Source organism: Trichoderma evansii (assembly GCF_050947405.1).
Source record: "Trichoderma evansii strain SZMC 28006 chromosome Unknown GGI43scaffold_27, whole genome shotgun sequence".
NCBI lineage: Eukaryota > Fungi > Ascomycota > Sordariomycetes > Hypocreales > Hypocreaceae > Trichoderma > Trichoderma evansii.
This window is the reverse complement of record NW_028145179.1, coordinates 337,469-354,864: the sequence shown is the minus strand read 5'-3', so window position 1 is coordinate 354,864 and position 17,396 is coordinate 337,469. Positions and strand designations below refer to the sequence as shown.

At 44.6% G+C, this 17,396-nt stretch overlaps 5 protein-coding genes across 5 annotated transcripts; 3 read left to right on the top strand and 2 right to left on the bottom strand.

The window, feature by feature from the left end:
* Nucleotides 1–1,199: 1,199 nt before the first annotated feature.
* Nucleotides 1,200–2,519, bottom strand: GGI43DRAFT_387835 (MCT family MFS transporter; the record flags this gene model as incomplete). The annotated part of the gene is made up of 1 exon (XM_083203992.1): nt 1,200–2,519. One exon carries the CDS (start codon nt 2,517–2,519, stop codon nt 1,200–1,202), a length of 1,320 nt encoding a protein of 439 aa, XP_083056402.1.
* Nucleotides 2,520–5,305: 2,786 nt separating this feature from the next.
* On the top strand, nt 5,306–6,982 carry GGI43DRAFT_416271 (amidohydrolase family protein). The gene is made up of 4 exons (XM_083207268.1): nt 5,306–5,786; nt 5,835–5,923; nt 5,974–6,438; nt 6,502–6,982. Exons 1-4 carry the CDS (start codon nt 5,370–5,372, stop codon nt 6,779–6,781), a joined length of 1,251 nt encoding a protein of 416 aa, XP_083056401.1. The 5' UTR covers nt 5,306–5,369; the 3' UTR covers nt 6,782–6,982.
* Nucleotides 6,983–7,452: 470 nt separating this feature from the next.
* Nucleotides 7,453–9,154, top strand: GGI43DRAFT_425707 (Zn(II)2Cys6 transcription factor domain-containing protein; the record flags this gene model as incomplete). Its single annotated transcript, XM_083208542.1, has 5 exons — nt 7,453–7,509; nt 7,574–7,633; nt 7,886–8,092; nt 8,152–8,301; nt 8,360–9,154. The coding sequence occupies 5 exons, from the start codon at nt 7,453–7,455 to the stop codon at nt 9,152–9,154; spliced, it is 1,269 nt and encodes a 422-aa protein (XP_083056400.1).
* Nucleotides 9,155–9,213: 59 nt separating this feature from the next.
* On the bottom strand, nt 9,214–11,139 carry GGI43DRAFT_416267 (Alpha/Beta hydrolase protein). Its single transcript, XM_083207267.1, has one exon. It carries the CDS (start codon nt 10,412–10,414, stop codon nt 9,440–9,442), a length of 975 nt encoding a protein of 324 aa, XP_083056399.1. The 5' UTR covers nt 10,415–11,139; the 3' UTR covers nt 9,214–9,439.
* Nucleotides 11,140–15,452: 4,313 nt separating this feature from the next.
* On the top strand, nt 15,453–17,221 carry GGI43DRAFT_416258 (NADH:flavin oxidoreductase/NADH oxidase). The gene is made up of 2 exons (XM_083207266.1): nt 15,453–16,063; nt 16,123–17,221. Exons 1-2 carry the CDS (start codon nt 15,686–15,688, stop codon nt 17,134–17,136), a joined length of 1,392 nt encoding a protein of 463 aa, XP_083056398.1. The 5' UTR covers nt 15,453–15,685; the 3' UTR covers nt 17,137–17,221.
* Nucleotides 17,222–17,396: the final 175 nt, after the last annotated feature.

The following is a 17,396-nucleotide window of genomic DNA, read 5'->3' as shown; positions in this document are numbered from 1 at the left end:
GCTTCTCTAATGAGAAAGGTGTTGTCAAACTCATGTTAAATAGACGAAAAGAGAGCAGAACTTCTCATGATAGATGGTAACTCCAATTTGTGTATGTTTTCCGTGAAGCGTCGGTATTCTCCAAACAATTGTGGTGTTTGAAGTGGGACTCATGCTTCCTGAGGCTATATTTCGTGACTTAAACTGAAGAATGCCGTCCTATTAAGGGCAGACACTATTAGGATGCATCACGAGGTGCCAACCACCGATTATCAGCGCCTACAAATGTGGCTGAATAGCGCTGCTCCTTGGACCTTGGCCATCTGTGGCTTCACCTGAAAGCAGTAACTCAGAGCTCTTACAATTGTTCTACCTACTCGTTATGGATACTTGGTTAGCCGAGTTTCGCGCAAAGTCAGTTTTAATTAGGTAGAGTCGAGTTGTGAGATCGATTTGGTATCAGGCTTGACCTTACAATATTGTGGAACTTGAAGCTATGTGCGTCATTCCACTTGATTCAATTTGCCCATCGCGTATTCATCGCATTCATCGGAGGGCTTCAACGTTAACAGCTGGTTGAACACACCCAGGATAGCGGTGGCATAGGGGAGCTTTGAGACCCCGCGACACGTTGCTAGGCCCTCAATGATCGTGCCTCTCAACTATCCTACTCCTACTAATATGGTCCCTCTGGATGTTAATTGCTTCTACTGTAGGGGCAGTCGGTGAAATTATCTACTATGAAACAAAGGCCTCATCATGACATCTTGTCCGAATTTCTATGCGCAAGCCTTACTAACCTCTGTTTCTTGTCAGCCAAAAAAAAAAAGATACTAATGTGAAAGTGCCGCGCATCGGTAGCGGATGCAGATTGATTCCGAAGCGTGACTCATGATTGCTATGAACATTGAATCTTCCTCTTGGGACTCGCGTAAGCTGCACGCCGCGAGGGATTCAATTAGGCAATTAGACAACGGGCGAATGAGATGAGAATCATCTATAAGCACTCACGAGAGTCCATAACTGGGCTAATTGCTCAGACAGCCAGGACTATGCGGTAAGCGAAGGGATAAATGCGATCCGAGCAGGAATAGCCACATCGTAGTACAATCAGGCTTACTCCGATATCAACATCCACGTTGTAATTCGACATTAGAAAATGTATCCAATATCTCTAATTGGCATAAAGATACAGCGTGCAGGAGTATTATATAAATAGCTTATACCTTCGCGATAAGCTTTGGACCCGAGCAAACGAACCGAACAGTGGCTACGAGGCTTGTGCATGCAATGAGACAGCAACCCGTAAAGAGCTGTACACCCAGATATTGGTTCGTGTTGTTCAGTATCGTACCGCCGATAGGAGTACCAATCAGCACTCCGATGGACGTAACAGCGGAGAGCTGACCCATTCGAGTGCCCATTTCACGCTTGTTGGCGGTAATGCTGGCCACCACAACTGATGACAGGGATACCAACCCTCCTGAGAAGAACCCGTAAAAGATGGCCAGTATAATAATTCCTGATGTTGTATGAATTCTGATCCAAGCAAGAGCCAAAATAGCTGTGACAGCCACAGTAGGCGTAAGCACGTTTGTAGGACCGAGATGATCAGCAATGATGTTCGGACAGATGCGGCCCAGAGCTGAGGCACCATTCAGCATAGGTAATAGATAAAAGCCAAGATTTGTACCGAGCCCCTGTTCTATAGCATAAGACTGCACATAGACCAGGAAATTATAGAATCCCAGGTACCCAAAGAACATGGCAGCGGCGAATAAACAGTAGGCGGGCTCTTTGAATGCGGAGATGTCGTATAGTCTTCGCTTTTGTTTCTGCTTGAATCGGGTTCGCATTATACTTAGCGAGAAACAAACGGTACCGAAGCAGAGAAAACCAAGGACACGATTGGCCCAGGGGAATCCAACTTTCTTTTCCAATTGATCAAATGCGATTGGATACACTACCCCGCCGAGACTACTTCCTGCGACAGCAAGGCCGGTGGCCAGGCCCAAATTCTGCCGGAAGTACTGAGGCAGAATGGCGATGGCAGGAACAAGGAGACAACCAGCCCCTAAACCAACGCATATTCCTTGAGTGAGTATCAATTGCCAGAACGTGCTGGTCAAACTGGCCATCATCAAGCCAAAAGTAAGCATGAATGCCCCAAAACTGAGCAAAGTGTGAAAATCGCCTGTGTCGAAGAGCGGGCCTGTAACAACCCCAATCACCATTAAGAGGAATGATTGCAGAGATCCGACCCAGGCAATCGAGGAGGGTGAAATATCGGAGAGCAGGTACTGTTCATAGTAGGTTTGGTATGCGCCCCAAGTGTTTATGACGCCCCAAGAGTTGAAGAAGAGGAAGAAAGATCCCAGAACCTGCAGCCATGGAAAGAAGCCTTTGTCGAACGTCCATTCGGGTTCTTCATTTATAGATAGAAAAGTTGCCGATTTGGAGATATTTATGTTTTCACTACTTCTGTTGGGCGGATTATCAGTGACAGCAATGGGCTCTCCAGCTAGGTTACCCGATGGCATCTTTTAGGGGTGCGATTGTATGAGGTATGCACCGTTTTTGATGGCAGCTGTTGTACCCTTTGAGGAACTGTGATTAAAGATACCCCCTGGAAAAATATCATAATGAAAATAAAAGTAAGATAAGACAGCGCGAAGAAATTTTCATGTTTGAAGAAAGTCGCTAGGGTTGGTCTAGTTTTATATTAACTTGTGAACCCATGTTATGGTGCCTCCACACCATAGGCTACGAAGCAAAATCCCCAGAAGGACCCACAGTGAATTTATTCAACATGGGTCTCCATTATCGGCTCTCGCCGAAAGCTGCGTTGACCAAGGTAACCAATGTATCTGCCACTACGCCGGCAATTTTTACCTTATTCTTTAGCCGTCCTAAGATCTAGATAGATCTAATTTAGAGTATATCTAGTTTTAAGCTGCATGGTTCGGTGACCATATCAATCTGGCCGATAACGCTGAAATTGAGTTTTTATTCATTTCTCTGCCTCTTCTTATTGGTGTGCCCAGTTGACGCGGATTCAGTGGCCAACCATTGGCCCTCTGCTCTTGATACTGGTAGCCTTGAAGCTGTCAATCCTATTCTTATGAAATCCCAGTAGTCGAAGCTGTGGCGTTTGTATTATACTTCTTGCAACCTAGGTTATTAAAATTTTCCTGGGTCTTCCTCAACAGGTGCTAGTGTACAGTGCCTATTTACTTAGCTTACGGTATATTCTGGACGTAAAGTCTGCTTTAATCCACACTCTAACGATTCACTTACGGGGAGCCGATGCCTATCAACCGCCACCATGACCCTTGTCTTACTGGTAAGAGCGGCCAACATAGTCAGTTACGTAATTTTGAAAAGTCTCTTTTCTCGCCTTATTATCTAATGAGAATTATGCATGTCTTAATTATAAAAAGTAAGGGAAAAAAGATTCGCTGTCATTCGTTTTAATTTGATATATTAGTGACACCTTCGTTTCTGGTTAGTACCACTGCGAACTGTGTAGAGTTCTCGTTCCTACTCAGTTTTTTCCTTGTGGGTGGAAGTTTACTTGCGGCTAGGGTATATATGGGTCTTTATTGAACAAAATAACCCAGCTATTGTTTTTTGGTAATTTATCGGAAAACTACTGCGGAGGATTTCCATTGCATAGGTATTCATTCTAGTAGGAACTATACAGTGGGCGTTGTTAGTTAATGAACAATCTTAACCTAGGAACTATTAGACAATTATGAGCAATGCTCATTACTTCAACGCTAAAGATAGGGCAAGCATCATCTGTTACATCTACAATTGGAGTTTACCCGTCCGAATAAAACGTTTTTGACCAACGGAAAAGTAATATATCGCGCTTTGCAGTGTAGTAAGGACGCAGGTTAATCCCTTCCACGTCGACAATATAGTTCCATTGCGTCAACCGCCCTGGATTGTTCTGCATGGTTACCGTAGACATGAACGTCCTAAATGGTGAGGTAGTTACTAGAGTCACACCTCTTTGTATCAAATTCCGTAAATTCTGACTTCATCCGCCTATTAGAGGAGTTGTTGAATGAGAAAATGCCATATTGGATACTATGTGTATAAAAATCCCATAAATACTGATCCTTCTCGAGAGAATTTTGACATCATGCTTTCCGGTAGCAGGTATGCCTTCGGCAATGGTGCGGCCAACGTTGCCGCTACCTCCCACAACGGCGATGATTGCCATTGTTCGAGATAGTGAGGAACTAGAATTGAGATAAATTAAACGCACTTGACAAACTCCGGTCCGCGCTGAAGGCTGGGTGATGGCTCTAAATTTTGATGCACGACTAGTGAAGCTCAAGCCTGTATATAATTTTGGACAGTTTGACCATCTTATATTTCTCTTTGTAAAGCACACTACCGCAGCCAAGTTTCAGGTATTGTCACTCGAAACAAATTATCTCGCCTTCTAAAAATTTTCGGATGAAAAATAATCCCAGATTTCATGCAGCACAAAGTTGTTGATACAAGTAGAATATGGCATATAATGAACAGGCGAGCATTCTCGAGCCACACGGAAGTGATTAGTCATAACAATGGCGGTGGTCAAGCTCAGGTTATCTTGATAATTAAGCAATGAGTATGAGATTTCGGATGCGTTTTATATCCGCCCAATACAAGATGGAGTTGGATTTCTGTCTTTACTCTTCTCGCTCTTATATTTTTATTCAAAGTAATACATTTATCTGGTCTATTTCAGCGCAGTGGCAATATTCGAATTTTTCACAAGAGTATCAGTCTCCCCCAAGAATCTGCGGGTTACTTAATATCACGTGGAGCTCGGATAGGGATGTGATTCGGATATCTGTTTCTTGATTAGCAAGCTACCGATGTGGGAGCAAGCTGTGCCCGCACTGTATCCGCTATTCAGAGTTGATACACTATAGATTATCTTATTGACTGAAATGTCTTGCAAGATAAAGTTGCAATTCAGACGGGATGGTTTCTCAAGAGATAGGCATTGCTAACCGGCCTGAGTTGAAAGACTATTCATCTTCATTTGCCAAATAAGTGCCGAAGAGCAAAAGACCAGACCTATCGTTATTGACTGAAATTATCCACCCTGTTTTGTTATCCCTGCTTTATCTCCACACATTTCGACTCTCTTTTTGTAATCAAGCTTATAAACTTCTTTATCAAGCGGCGATTTACCAAATAAGTGCTTGCATCTCCCTAAGAATATTTTGAAAGTGGGTCTTCATTCATGCAGGAATGTAGCATTCTGGTTTAAAGTCATGTGTTTTTTTAAGATCTGGCCAGAACTATAAAAGTGAATCAAGTAACACTTCTATGAAGTAGGTAAATCGACTAAAGACAGTAGCAAATCTCCCTACTTCATCAACATGGGAACTTCTACATTGATAACTAACGCAAGAATATTCGATGGCGAGGAAGTAATTACGGAAAACGGCTACATATTTCTTGAAGATGGCTTCATCAGTGAAATTGGGCCAGTTAATGCCTCAGCTCTTCCTTCAGCAGACGTGTGTGTTGATGCCTCCGGCCACACAATTCTCCCAGGTCTTATCGACGCACACGTCCATGTCCATAAAGGGAGTATCGAGCTAGCGCAGGCACTGAAATTTGGTGTCACGACGGTGCTTGACTTGTTTAACGAGCCAGACCATTTTGCAAAATTGAAAAGAGAGACGGCGACTCGTACAGATATTGCGGATATCAAAAGCGCCTGCTTCGCCGCCACAATCCCAGGTGGTTGGCCAAGGCCCGTCGTATTGGCGACAATGGATGACAAGAAGGCTGTAAATATATCCAACCCTTAACCAAGAGATTCAATCTGACAAAAAAAGGCCGAGGAAAGAATCGCAAAATGGCCAGAGTTAGAATCGCCTGATCAAGCAGAGGGCTTCGTGATAGACATGAAATCTCGGGGAGCAGAGTACGTAGACATCAATTCTGGGCAAACATCTGACTAATAACGGTGTCAAGTTTCATCAAGCTTATGCACGAGAGCGGAGAGGGATTATTGGGAAACCCTCTTCCCTTACCAAGCTACGATCTACAGCAAGCACTTATTCAAGCAGCACATAGTCACGGACTTATAACTATCGCACATGCACTCACGCAAAAGGATACCTTGGCTATCTTAGCAGCTGGAACAGACGGGCTCGCACACAGCTTTTGCGATGAAGCACCAAAAGACGAGCTGTTGAATGCGTATCGAAAGAATAATAGCTTTCTCATCCCAACGCTGGTTGTATCAGCTACTCTCACTGGGAGCGAAACAGAAAATACAGAGCAGTTTGCAGGACACCCCCTGTTTAGTAAAGTCTTGAATGATAACGACAAGGCTTGTTACTGTGGCAGAGCGATGATGGCGAAGAAAAGCTGCAAATCCGATTACTCCTATCAGACAGTTAGGATGTTACACGAGGGTGGTATTGATATCGTAGCGTAAGTGGGCGTATCTGAGCGTTACGTGTGAGCGAACTTGACTGCTAACTAACTTGGCTTCAGAGGAACAGATGCAGCAACAGGTTTTCCAGGGACCGCGATAGGACTATCTCTGCACCAAGAGCTATGTCTTTACGTTGAACGTTGCGGATTAACACCACTTGAAGCCCTTCGGAGCGCAACGTCCGTCACAGCTCGTCGGTTTGGTCTTGAAGATCGCGGCAAGTTAACAAATGGGAAAAGGGCTGACTTGCTAATGGTGAAAGGTAGCCCCATAATGGACATTGGTTGTACGTTGGATGTCAAAGGGGTCTGGAGAGGTGGTATCCCAACGAAAATATAAGATAGAGTGGTGTATATTAAGTTCACCCTGTTGGATGTTGGATTCGCTCATAACTAGCCTGCTTAAATTGAGAAATGCAAGGCTATGTAACACAAGACAACAGTCTATTATCTCAGCATGTTTTATATATCCAAGGTAAGGAGTTGGCTTTGTGTTTACTAAAAGCATATAACAGCCAAAATATATCGTGTTCAAGAGTAATCACTAATTTAGTTACCTGTCAACTATGTCCACTATGTCTTATTAAGGGGTGGTTTGTTTTTTATTTTTAATTTTTATACAGGCGTTTGGAGCTAGTTCAAGACCTGAAACTATTCCGGCACAGCCAATCAGCTGCGTTCAAATACAGAACACAGCCATGGCGTTGTCATCATAGACTCCACCCTATGATCCCCGCAGCCTGGAATCACGGAGGTCTAGTGGACAACAGCTCAGCTGCAAACTTACGTTCCTAGCCATCTGTATATGTAAAAAGGGTGCAGCCGGAGCCCGCCTAAACTTTTGTCAATTCAGTCCTTTGTATAAAAAAACAGGCCTATATTAATAGGGATATAATTACGGGCCCGAAATTTCCGCCAATACTAAGTTTGGGTGTTCCACATCCTAGTATTATCCGCTTTCCAAGTCTCTGTGTACCGCTTGGTATACGCGAGGCTGAGTAGCCCTCTGATATGGTCAAACATGGGCCAAGCAGAGGCTGTGACATCTGCAAACTGAGAAAGATCAAGGTTTGTTGTCATAATTACACGCTGCTTGGCAATCTTGTAGCTAAGCAGTTAATATATCTTGCAGTGTGACTTGACACATCCAGCTTGTTCTCAGTGTCAGAAGGCCAAATGGACTTGCCCGGGAGTACTGTCTCAAACCGAATTCATCTTTCGGAACCAAACAGAGATCGTCGTGAGAAATTCACAAAGGCAGCATTCGGTGAAGGCTCGAGGGCAGAAAACAGAAGCCAGCCGAATTCGCGACTTGTCACCACCATTGCAGGATCGCGCTATAGCATTTTTTATCCACCAATATGTATTATCCAATACATGTGGCCCCTTGCCTTCAGTACAAACGAGGGGGATTCATGAGTATATACCAGGGTTACTCCAACAGGCAAGGGCTAAAGAGCCACTAAGGACGATCACAGCCGCTGCGGGCCTTGCTGCTTTGGCAAACGTTGGGAATTCGACTGAATGGAAGGCTCAAGCGTATGGCTTGTACGGAACGGCAATCTGCCAACTCCAGAATCATCTTATAGACCCTAATCAGATGAGCTCAGATGAGACTTTGGGTGCTATCATGCTCATGAGCATTTTCGAAGTGGGAAATGCTTATCTTCAATGCCCATTTGGACTGAAGTACAGCTGACATGTTGCCAGGTCATTGCCTCTGCTGAAATGGACTCGATGAAGTCATTTAGCAATCATATTATCGCAGCTGCCAGGTGCATAGACATTCGCGGGCCCGGGCAATTCCGTAACGGTGGCAAAACATCTGCAAGATTGTTTGTCCAATTACGAAGGATCATTGTATGCACCCTCTGTGTCTCTTGTGCCTTATTGCCTATCAACATCTGACGATTGATAGACCATGACTTGCCACCAATTACAGGAACCAATACCCCATCCTCTCCAGAAATGGTCCAGCTGGACAGAAGGCGCCAACAGCGAAGTTGAGCCAACTTCGAATCGATTCTCTGAACTCAATGGCCGCTTAGCGTTTGCCCGTGCTGAAATTAAGCGCAAATCGGTTACCTGCCCAACAGTTCTATCATCAATACTACTGCCTCTAGATATGATGTTTGAAGACTGGAGACGAACCTTGCCGATATCTTGGGCCTTCAAGTCTTACCACTCCCTGCCGTCAGCAAATTGCCAGATTAATGGCTATATGCTACAGTATGACGTATATCCAGATCTTTATATTGCATCAATGTGGAATAGCTATCGTTGTGTCCGTCTGCTTATCCACGAATCGATTATAGCTGCGATAGTGAAATGCGGCTCTCCAGAACACAAAGAAACGCTGCATCATTCTCTTACAGTTCTCAAGGCCATGGCTGATGAAGTTTGCCACAGTGTGCCTTATCATTTAAAGCTGTACCGGAACTCCGCCTACCATCCTGGTGACCCTACAGGCTCTGAAGATAGCAGAGGGCTGCCAATACCTGGGGGCTATCTCCTTTTCTGGCCACTCTTTTTGTCAGGAATGCTGAGGGTAACCCCCAAAGATCAGAGAGAGTGGATTGCATCTACACTGTGCTATATCGGGCAACAAATGGGGATACAGCTAGCCCTATCAATGGCATCTGCTTTGGAAAAAGTGGAATCCAGCTTTTCATCAAGCGAGACATGGTTTATTGGAGAATTTTATCCGTCTTGAATCAACTCTGCCTGGCATCTACGGGTGATATGTAAGTTAATCGTGTTATGAAGAGAGGCTCTTTCAGAACAGATCAAATTTTATTATGAATGAAGACGAAGTATCTAAAATATCTGAATAATAATTGAGATTAAATACGTGTTTGTTTCTCTCCCAGGCTGAATTTTACCAGAATGACCCCCCATAGGTTTAAGTAAGGTGGTTATACCATATATCATGCCATGACAAAGCAGGTATAACGTTTGCATCAGAAAAGTGATGTGTTGTATAGGAACAGACACAGGTCTAGTAATAAAGAGATTGTTGCCACCAGTCACATCGGTCATTGTGATTTGGATCACTAATCACTTGCTCACCTTCTGGTGTCAAATCCAAAATTAAGCCCTCAGATCCGTAGACAGGTATCCTAACTTTGGCATCTCTATTCGGGTTTCCCCTGATTGCAAACGACGTTAAATGTCGCTGTAAAGTAATTGCAACTGACGCATTGATTTCTCCACTTGGTCCATTATAAAAAGTATATGGCACATCTTCCCCGTGATATCCAGGAGGTATGCTAAATCTGTATCCGTATGTAGACGAGAATTGTCGAAAGGCTTTTTGCAGGTAATATGTATTGCAAGTGAATGCGCTTTCTGCAAGGGCCAGTTCAGCACGTGAGAGGAAGTCACTATACAGGGTCGTGTTAAATGTCGGAGGGTAGAGAACCTCTGACACATAGTCGAGAACGGATTCTTGTATACCCAAAAATGTAGTTTTAAGGTTGTTGACAAAGAAAGCATTGTCGGTATTGTTCGGCGATGTAAAATATAACGTTTCGTGAGAGTTAAAGCCAGTCATAATCTTGACGCTTTTGTCATACAAGCCTTGAGACAGTAGCGTTCCTGGAAGACCTGGGACAAAACTATTATCTGGGGTTGGTGCCCAAGTAAATGTTCCGTAGTTGGAATCCGCCACTATAGCTACATTGGCAGCGTAGAGGGCTTCGTAGGGTTGCTGTCGTGCCTCAGCAATAGTCGATACGTTTAGGTGCTGGAGAAATCGCTGAGTCAAATTCTCTTGCTGATATCGAGATGCAACGAGCGGAAATCCTGGGGATTGCATGATGGCCTTTTGAAAGGGTGCGGGGCCATTAGAACCTCCATGAGCTGTGATTTGATGCAAGATGGAGCCCCCACCAGCCGATTGACCAAAGACCGTTACACGTTTTGGATCACCACCAAAGTTATGTATATACTGCTGCACCCATTCTAAAGCCATACGCTGGTCTTGAAGTCCTGCATTTGCAGTTCCGTTCGCTTGCACGCTGGGGCCTTGGAGAAAGCCGAATGCGCCACCCTGATGATTTTGCCTTAGTAAACTTGCTTATGGGAATGATTATCACTTCTACTTACGCGGTAATTGAATTGAACATATATGACACCACGTCCTTCAGGGTCGACCTGCCGGCTCTGTGCCAAGAGACCTGCTGGGTTGCCATCGCGCCCTTTCTTTCCAAAGGCGAAGCCTCCTCCGTATACCCAAACCATGACTGGTGCCGGTTTGCTTTTTCGGTTATCGAATATGGATTTGGGCACAATGACATCCAAGAAAAGGCAATCCTCCCGTTCAGCAGGGTCGGGCGGTGGTAGAAGTGATGGGCCACAATCCTTCGTCGACTTGATTGTCCCGCTCTGTTGGGCTAAGCCGCAAAGATACCAGATAGCAAAAGCTTGAGGGCAGGATACGCCGGTTTCGCCTCGTTGCACGGATGTTCGATTTTGCAGGGGAAGCTTGGGTGCTGCAAATCTCAAGTCGCCACTAGGATCCCTAGCATATCGTATATTGGAGAAGTTATAGTATTGACCAGTCTCCTATATACCCTCGTTAGTATAAATATTTATATGCCTTGGAAAGACTACCGTACATTAAAAGAGATAGCTTGATGAAGCTCATATCCCAAATCAACTGTGGGGAGTGCATCACAACTAGTAGCTATTGCGGACACTGTCGTAAAGAGGCCGAGCACAAACGGCCACAAGACAGCCATTGTGAAAATCGGCTAAAAGATAGTCAAGCAAGACCTTTAAATAGTTGGCTTTTTGGACTGAAGAATTTAAAATTTGCATGTTGTATATATTATGTTTCCTATTTCCTAGACATTGTTTGCGTATTTATATAACTCTGCATACTAGCTAATAGACTTAGATTTCTTGTTTAGAAACTGAATAGTCCAATTGAGCTGCTGATTCCTAAATTCAGCTTGCACGGTGGAGGGCTTTCTCTTGACTTGATTGGCTCTACCGGAATCTTTGCTCAATATGGTAAAGATCGTTACATAGAATTCTATTAATACACACTAACCAAGAAGCTGAGCTGTGTAAGTAAGCCTTGTTGCCAACTCAGCTTCAGTTTGACAGGCACAGGGTGAGCATTAAAGCGGTCACCAGGTGGCCCGTTCACTATTCTAGAGATTATTTTTGTATGGAGTGGAGAGCAATAATGATATAAAACAGTAATCTAATTTCATTTAGCATCTATAGTATGCTGTACCAATTAAACTACATGACTAAGCGGAATCAGACCTTGCTAACCTGTATCGAAGGAATGATTCCCTCTTGCAAGAATAGAACAAAGTAAAATCATCCTTTTCCTAGTATTTATTACTAGTTTGATGTGATATTACTAGCATATGGACGAACTTGATGATCGCAGATAAGCTTATATTGGCTCTTTCACGTTACGTTATTCCATGTAACATTTAGTTAAATATGTCAGTTTTTGTTTGAGCAGTAGTTTTGTCTGTCCCAGCGGCGTTGTAAACATAATTAATCTAGCACGGTAAGCAATTGGCGCATCTTGGCCGTTGTCTATTACACTATATGGAAGCGACCGATCTGTTTTATTTAGTTACTTTGGCTTGCGCTGCTGACAGGCTGTGCGTGCAAGCCGCTCGATCGAGGGCTTCTTCCTCTCCGTTAGCGTGTTCGACGAGTTGCTAAATGTTGGGCTCATTCCAGTCGCTGGGAGGATTGATTAGTCACAGACATCGAATAGTCGGCGTTGCCGACAGCGCGTCTACTGACATGTTTGGCCGTCTGCCTGCCCGTATCGAGACTGACTCTATCAGAGGAATATTCGGCTTGTAAGACATATCAAGCGTCGAATAGAAGTAACACTGAAGGATACCCAACCGTTGCCACAGAGCCAAATCCAACAATGGCGGAGCTCCCTCCGCGGGGTGCTAGCATTTCATTCGCTGGAATCTTTGCCCACATGCAATAGCTCTACCATAACAAACATAAACATAGCTATTATTAGCTCACGACCATACTGTCGCAAAACTTTCATTCAAAACTTGGCTGCCGCATCATCTTATAGTTCAACTGAAAGCGGGGGTATGTATTAGTTTGTTCAATTGTACTACGCTTTCCAAAGCAAAATCTGCGCTGCTACTGAATTACTCAGCGATCCTTTCCCCATCGTAATCTCGCGGACCCCACGAGCGATTCTGCCAGCTCCCCCAGAATATGAGCGCGAGCCTTTTCCTGCTCGATCAACCAAGAAGAGGCGAATTGGCGAATTGGCGTGAGGGTTGCATGTAACAACTGTCGTACGAAAAAAGTTTCTGTTGGTGGTTTTTGAAATCGTCTGGTTGGCGATACATAGACGTAGAATCATGCTCTAAATCCTCTTTGACAGCGCGACCATATGCGTCCGATTTGTACTCGCTGCAGCGATAAGAACCTCGTGTGCGAATACGTTACGCAAAACGAAGATGGAACACCGCGGAATGCCATAGATCACCAGTTAGCGGGGCTGCAGGAGAGCCTCAAACAGCACGAGGACATTCTACAGTACCTTCGATCGGCACCAATAACTAAAGTGCATATTATCATGTCATTCATTATTTCGATCTATTCCGACCCTTCTTACCAATATCTGAAGATTTTCGTCTACGATCATTTTCCTCATTTAACGCTTTCCCTCGAGCGGGCATGCGTTGGATGAAAGAGATTTTCGTTCGGTATACGGTCACTGGAAAGGTTGCACAGGATCATAACGCTGTTGGGTTAGCAAAAGGCAGAATTACAAGCGTTGAAGCACAATAGTTTCTCGAGGAACTACAGCACAGAGGGTATCACCACGATCTAGCCGAGATCGATGTTTCGTGCGTCGTTGATTTCAATGTTGTATTGACACCCATGGATGATGGCGGACCCAGGATTTGGCTCAAAAGTTCGACAAGATAACCCTATTCAAGGAGATAAAAACGGGCGTCTATGGCGTAAATTCAAAGTAGGGAAGAATCAAATCCATATTAAATTATTTCTCGGTCGATTTTTGCCATGTGATCTTAAAAGTGTGCGGATAAGTTGACATGATAACCTTCGGAATGCTTTCTCAAAACGAAGAAGTAGGCGTCCCTTCTATTTTTCTTTCGCTTCGTGATATGGACCGTAATATGGTAGGACTTTTAGATATATCGTTCGGAGCGTCTCGCATGTTCGCCTTGGGTTCTGTGTCTCTCATGCCTCAATTTGTCTGACTCTTGCTCAGAAGATTGTCGAGCTGTATGGGGCCAAGAAGGTAGGAGACTGGCACTCACCGGATGCTGGTTGACAGCGAAGAGTAATAGCCAAGTAATCAAGACGTGTTGACAGCACAAAATAGCCAGAGTTTTCATTGGGTTCCAATGTCAGGGGTCTTGACGCGATTGCTGGCGGTATTTTCGGAGCCTTGATCCGATTCTAGTGGGACCCTCTGCTCGGCAAACCCAACGCAGAGCGACCAATTTGTGTCGGTGTAGATGATCCTAGACATCCTGGTCGCAAAATTATCAACGGCTTATTCATAATTCCACGATGAAGGAGACTAGTAATACCTGTTTGCAGCATTATCTCTTGGCGCCAGTAGGAAAACCTCAAGCTTGATGTTTCTATGTTTTGGTTCACACCTTGGCGTCTATCTCACTGTTAATACATCTGGTGAAAAGGGGAGATAGCTTAAATATCGTTAATACTTCAACAAGGCAGACGCCCGAGCATTTTAGTTCATATTCTTATTTGGTTGTCTTGGAGGAGACATCATGCTCTTACAGTACGCTAGTTGCTTGCAAATTTGAACTCCGCCTCTGTCAAACAAATGACCAAGAAATATTTAATGCAATAGACTAATATCCTTTCGCTGTAGTTAATACGTTTCTAAAGTTTTAAAACTCTAACCCTATATGGGACGGCTCTCCGAGAATGGGGTCCCTGGCCATTGTATCGTCGTATCTATAGTTTGCCGAAAGTAGATGATAGGAGGAGTATAAACTCAATAATAGGACACAAATCCCATGTATATCCACATCCAAGTGACACCACTTTAATCTATATATTTCTCGTTTGATGTCCGGCCTGGCCGTGTTGCCCGGTTATTGTGTGAACTTTCCTCATTCTTCTTGGCATTTTTAATCAGTGCACATCCAAGCTGTTGATCTCCCAACAATTTTTCGTTTGAAGGATCTAGAATGTAACGCATAACTCTTAGAGACCCAGTTCTGGATTCGCAGAAATGTGTGGGGCGTAGGGCGTTGGGCGTAGGGCGTAAGGTGCGTTAGTTGACGGATAAGACCTAGATAGAATCGGTCGGCCCGATGCGCCGCGAATACCGATCATATATCAAGCAGAACTCACTTCGATTTTCATCTCAAATTAAACGTTGACATGTAAGTTAACAAGCTTCTTTTTATTTGTAAGGTTGCTGTACTACCACTCTTGGCATTTGTCAGATTGCTGATTACGTCAAGCGTATATCTAGATATCACGCATACACAAAATGTCTTCTACAATGGAGACTTTGAGGGATACCGACTGCAACATTTGTCATCCATACGCTAAATGTGGTGCTCTTTGTGGCCTTCAAAAGTATGTCTCTATAGTACCAGCTCGTCTAAGAGCTAACCTCACCATCGGCCTCTCTATGTTAACTTATTCAACGGTTATGAATCATAAACTGTAGTCTAGTCATCTGCTTGAGCTTGTTTAGTACTCTTTATTATTAGCCAAAGCCGTACCAATTCAATGCTATCAACTGGTCTGACTGTATTAGGCCTCTTACTATAGAGTATAGTATGTCTTCCATTCTCCTCATCACCTTTACGCGAGTGTGTTTTGCTGGTTAATAAGCTCGGTGTTTATCGGTACCGTTGCCGAAAGACTCCACTCCCTATAGAGTCCCTTCGTTGGAGCCGCCTCTAGCTCTACATGATGCAGAGCCCCGCAAAGCCTATCGGGTAACGCTCCGAAGTTACCGAATCTGCTGAAACCGCTACCGTTACTCCCTAGCTATCACAAGTGCCGTGTTGATGATGATTTAGTAGGGTTAACCGGTAATGGCCTCACAATGTGTCTTCAATATCACGCCAACCATAGGGTCGCTGTATAAATACACCAGTGCCGCCGGCTGTCCAGAGAGTAGTTGTGTTTGAAGCATACCTTGTGTAGAAACATTTGAATTACATTTGTTTATACTTAGAAAGCCATAAGAGTTCGGAAACTAGACAAGATGGCTGCATACCTCAATCAACGCCTTTCTCATCCGCACATTTCTCATCCGCACATTTCTCATCCGCATCATGGTATCACAGTGTCACGGGCTGGAACGCCAGCTCTTGAAAAGAGCGCCAAATGTTCCGCGCTTATTCCAAACGTCGCCGCTAAGAACGTACCGTTCTTCACTCCCGAGCAAGATCCAGTAGCTGGTAGTGCGACTGCTACCCAAGCATCCGGCAACCCTGTTCCCAAGCTTTTCACACCACTCAAAATCCGTGGTAAAGAAATGCCCAATCGTATCTGGATGAGCCCCATGTGCCAGTATAGCGCTCACGAGGGATTCCATACACCTTGGCACATCACCCACTATGGTGGCATGGCCCAGCGCGGTGTAAGTGATGTCTTGTATTTGACGGTTCTTGGTATCGCATAAGCTAATATAGAGAGTAGCCTGGTCTGATTATGCTTGAAGCTACCGCTGTGCAAGCCAACGGCCGAATTACTCCCGAGGATTCAGGCATTTGGTTAGACGCTCACATCGACACTTTAAAGAAACACGTCGACTTTGCACACAGCCAAAATGTACTAATCGGAATTCAACTCGGACACGCAGGGCGGAAAGCTTCTACAGTTGCGCCTTGGCTCAGCTCTGGTGCTACAGCTACTGAGGAAGTCGGCGGCTGGCCATCCAACGTGGTAGGACCTAGTGAAGAGCCATTCAACGAACACTATCCTACACCACGAGCTATGAGCCTGGCAGAGATTGCGCAGTTCAAGAGCGATTTCCTCTCCGGTGTGCGCCGAGCGCTTCGTGCAGGGTTTGATGTAATTGACTTACATTTTGCTCATGGGTACTTGGTCTCGAGCTTCCTTACACCAGCAGTAAATAAACGCACGGATCAGTATGGAGGAAGCTTCGAAAACCGCACTCGCTTAGCACTTGAAATAGTAGACGCAACAAGAGAGGTTATTCCTGCGGATATGCCCTTGTTTGTACGAATCAGCGCGACCGATTGGCTTGATACCAACCCGAACTGGGATGGCAGCCCAAGCTGGACTATAGACGAGAGCGTCAAGTTTGCTCAGCTCCTGGCTCAGCGTGGAGTTGATGTACTGGATGTGTCCAGTGGTGGAAACCACGCACTGCAGAAAGTTATCGGTGGACCGGGATATCAGGCGCCATTCGCAAAGGCAATTAAAGCAGCGGTTAAAGATACTATGCTAGTGAGCTCAGTGGGAAGTATCAAGACGGGCCTAGAGGCGCAGAAGATTATTGATGGTGACCAGGGCGCCAGCGATACGCCACTAGATTTGATTGCTGCAGGTCGAATGTTTTTGAAAAATCCAGGATTAGTGTGGGCATGGGCTGACGAATTGGGTGTGATGATTAATGTTGCGCATCAGATTGGATGGGGCTTTGGTGGGAGAGCGTCAAAGAAGACGACGAAGCTCACTGTTCCTTGAACCACTTCTATAGAGTGCCTGTTAGCGATCTCAGCTTTTTAGTTTCATCAGCTTAATAAATAAAGAATAAATGATTCTGAGTGAATCCCGATAAGAAAAATTGTTGCGCACAACTTTGACCATGGTATAGCTGGCCTAGGTGAGCAATTTGTATATTCTCTTCTGGCTAGCGACATACACCGCGCTAATTAGAGCACACTAGGACTAAAACATTTATCTCATAGACTATTCTACATATTAAACTAAACATCTTTTATTAA

What these genes read in the sequence shown, in the direction of transcription:
- GGI43DRAFT_416267 (XM_083207267.1), bottom strand. Translation starts at nt 10,414, where the DNA reads ATGGCTTTAGAATGGGTGCAGCAGTATATACATAACTTTGGTGGTGAT.
- GGI43DRAFT_416258 (XM_083207266.1), top strand. Translation starts at nt 15,686, where the DNA reads ATGGCTGCATACCTCAATCAACGCCTTTCTCATCCGCACATTTCTCAT. An exon ending in GTGGCATGGCCCAGCGCGGT is followed by an intron (nt 16,064 to 16,122) that starts GTAAGTGATGTC and finishes TATAGAGAGTAG; the next exon opens with CCTGGTCTGATTATGCTTGA.
- GGI43DRAFT_416271 (XM_083207268.1), top strand. Translation starts at nt 5,370, where the DNA reads ATGGGAACTTCTACATTGATAACTAACGCAAGAATATTCGATGGCGAG. An exon ending in ATGAAATCTCGGGGAGCAGA is followed by an intron (nt 5,924 to 5,973) that starts GTACGTAGACAT and finishes AACGGTGTCAAG; the next exon opens with TTTCATCAAGCTTATGCACG. An exon ending in GGTGGTATTGATATCGTAGC is followed by an intron (nt 6,439 to 6,501) that starts GTAAGTGGGCGT and finishes ACTTGGCTTCAG; the next exon opens with AGGAACAGATGCAGCAACAG.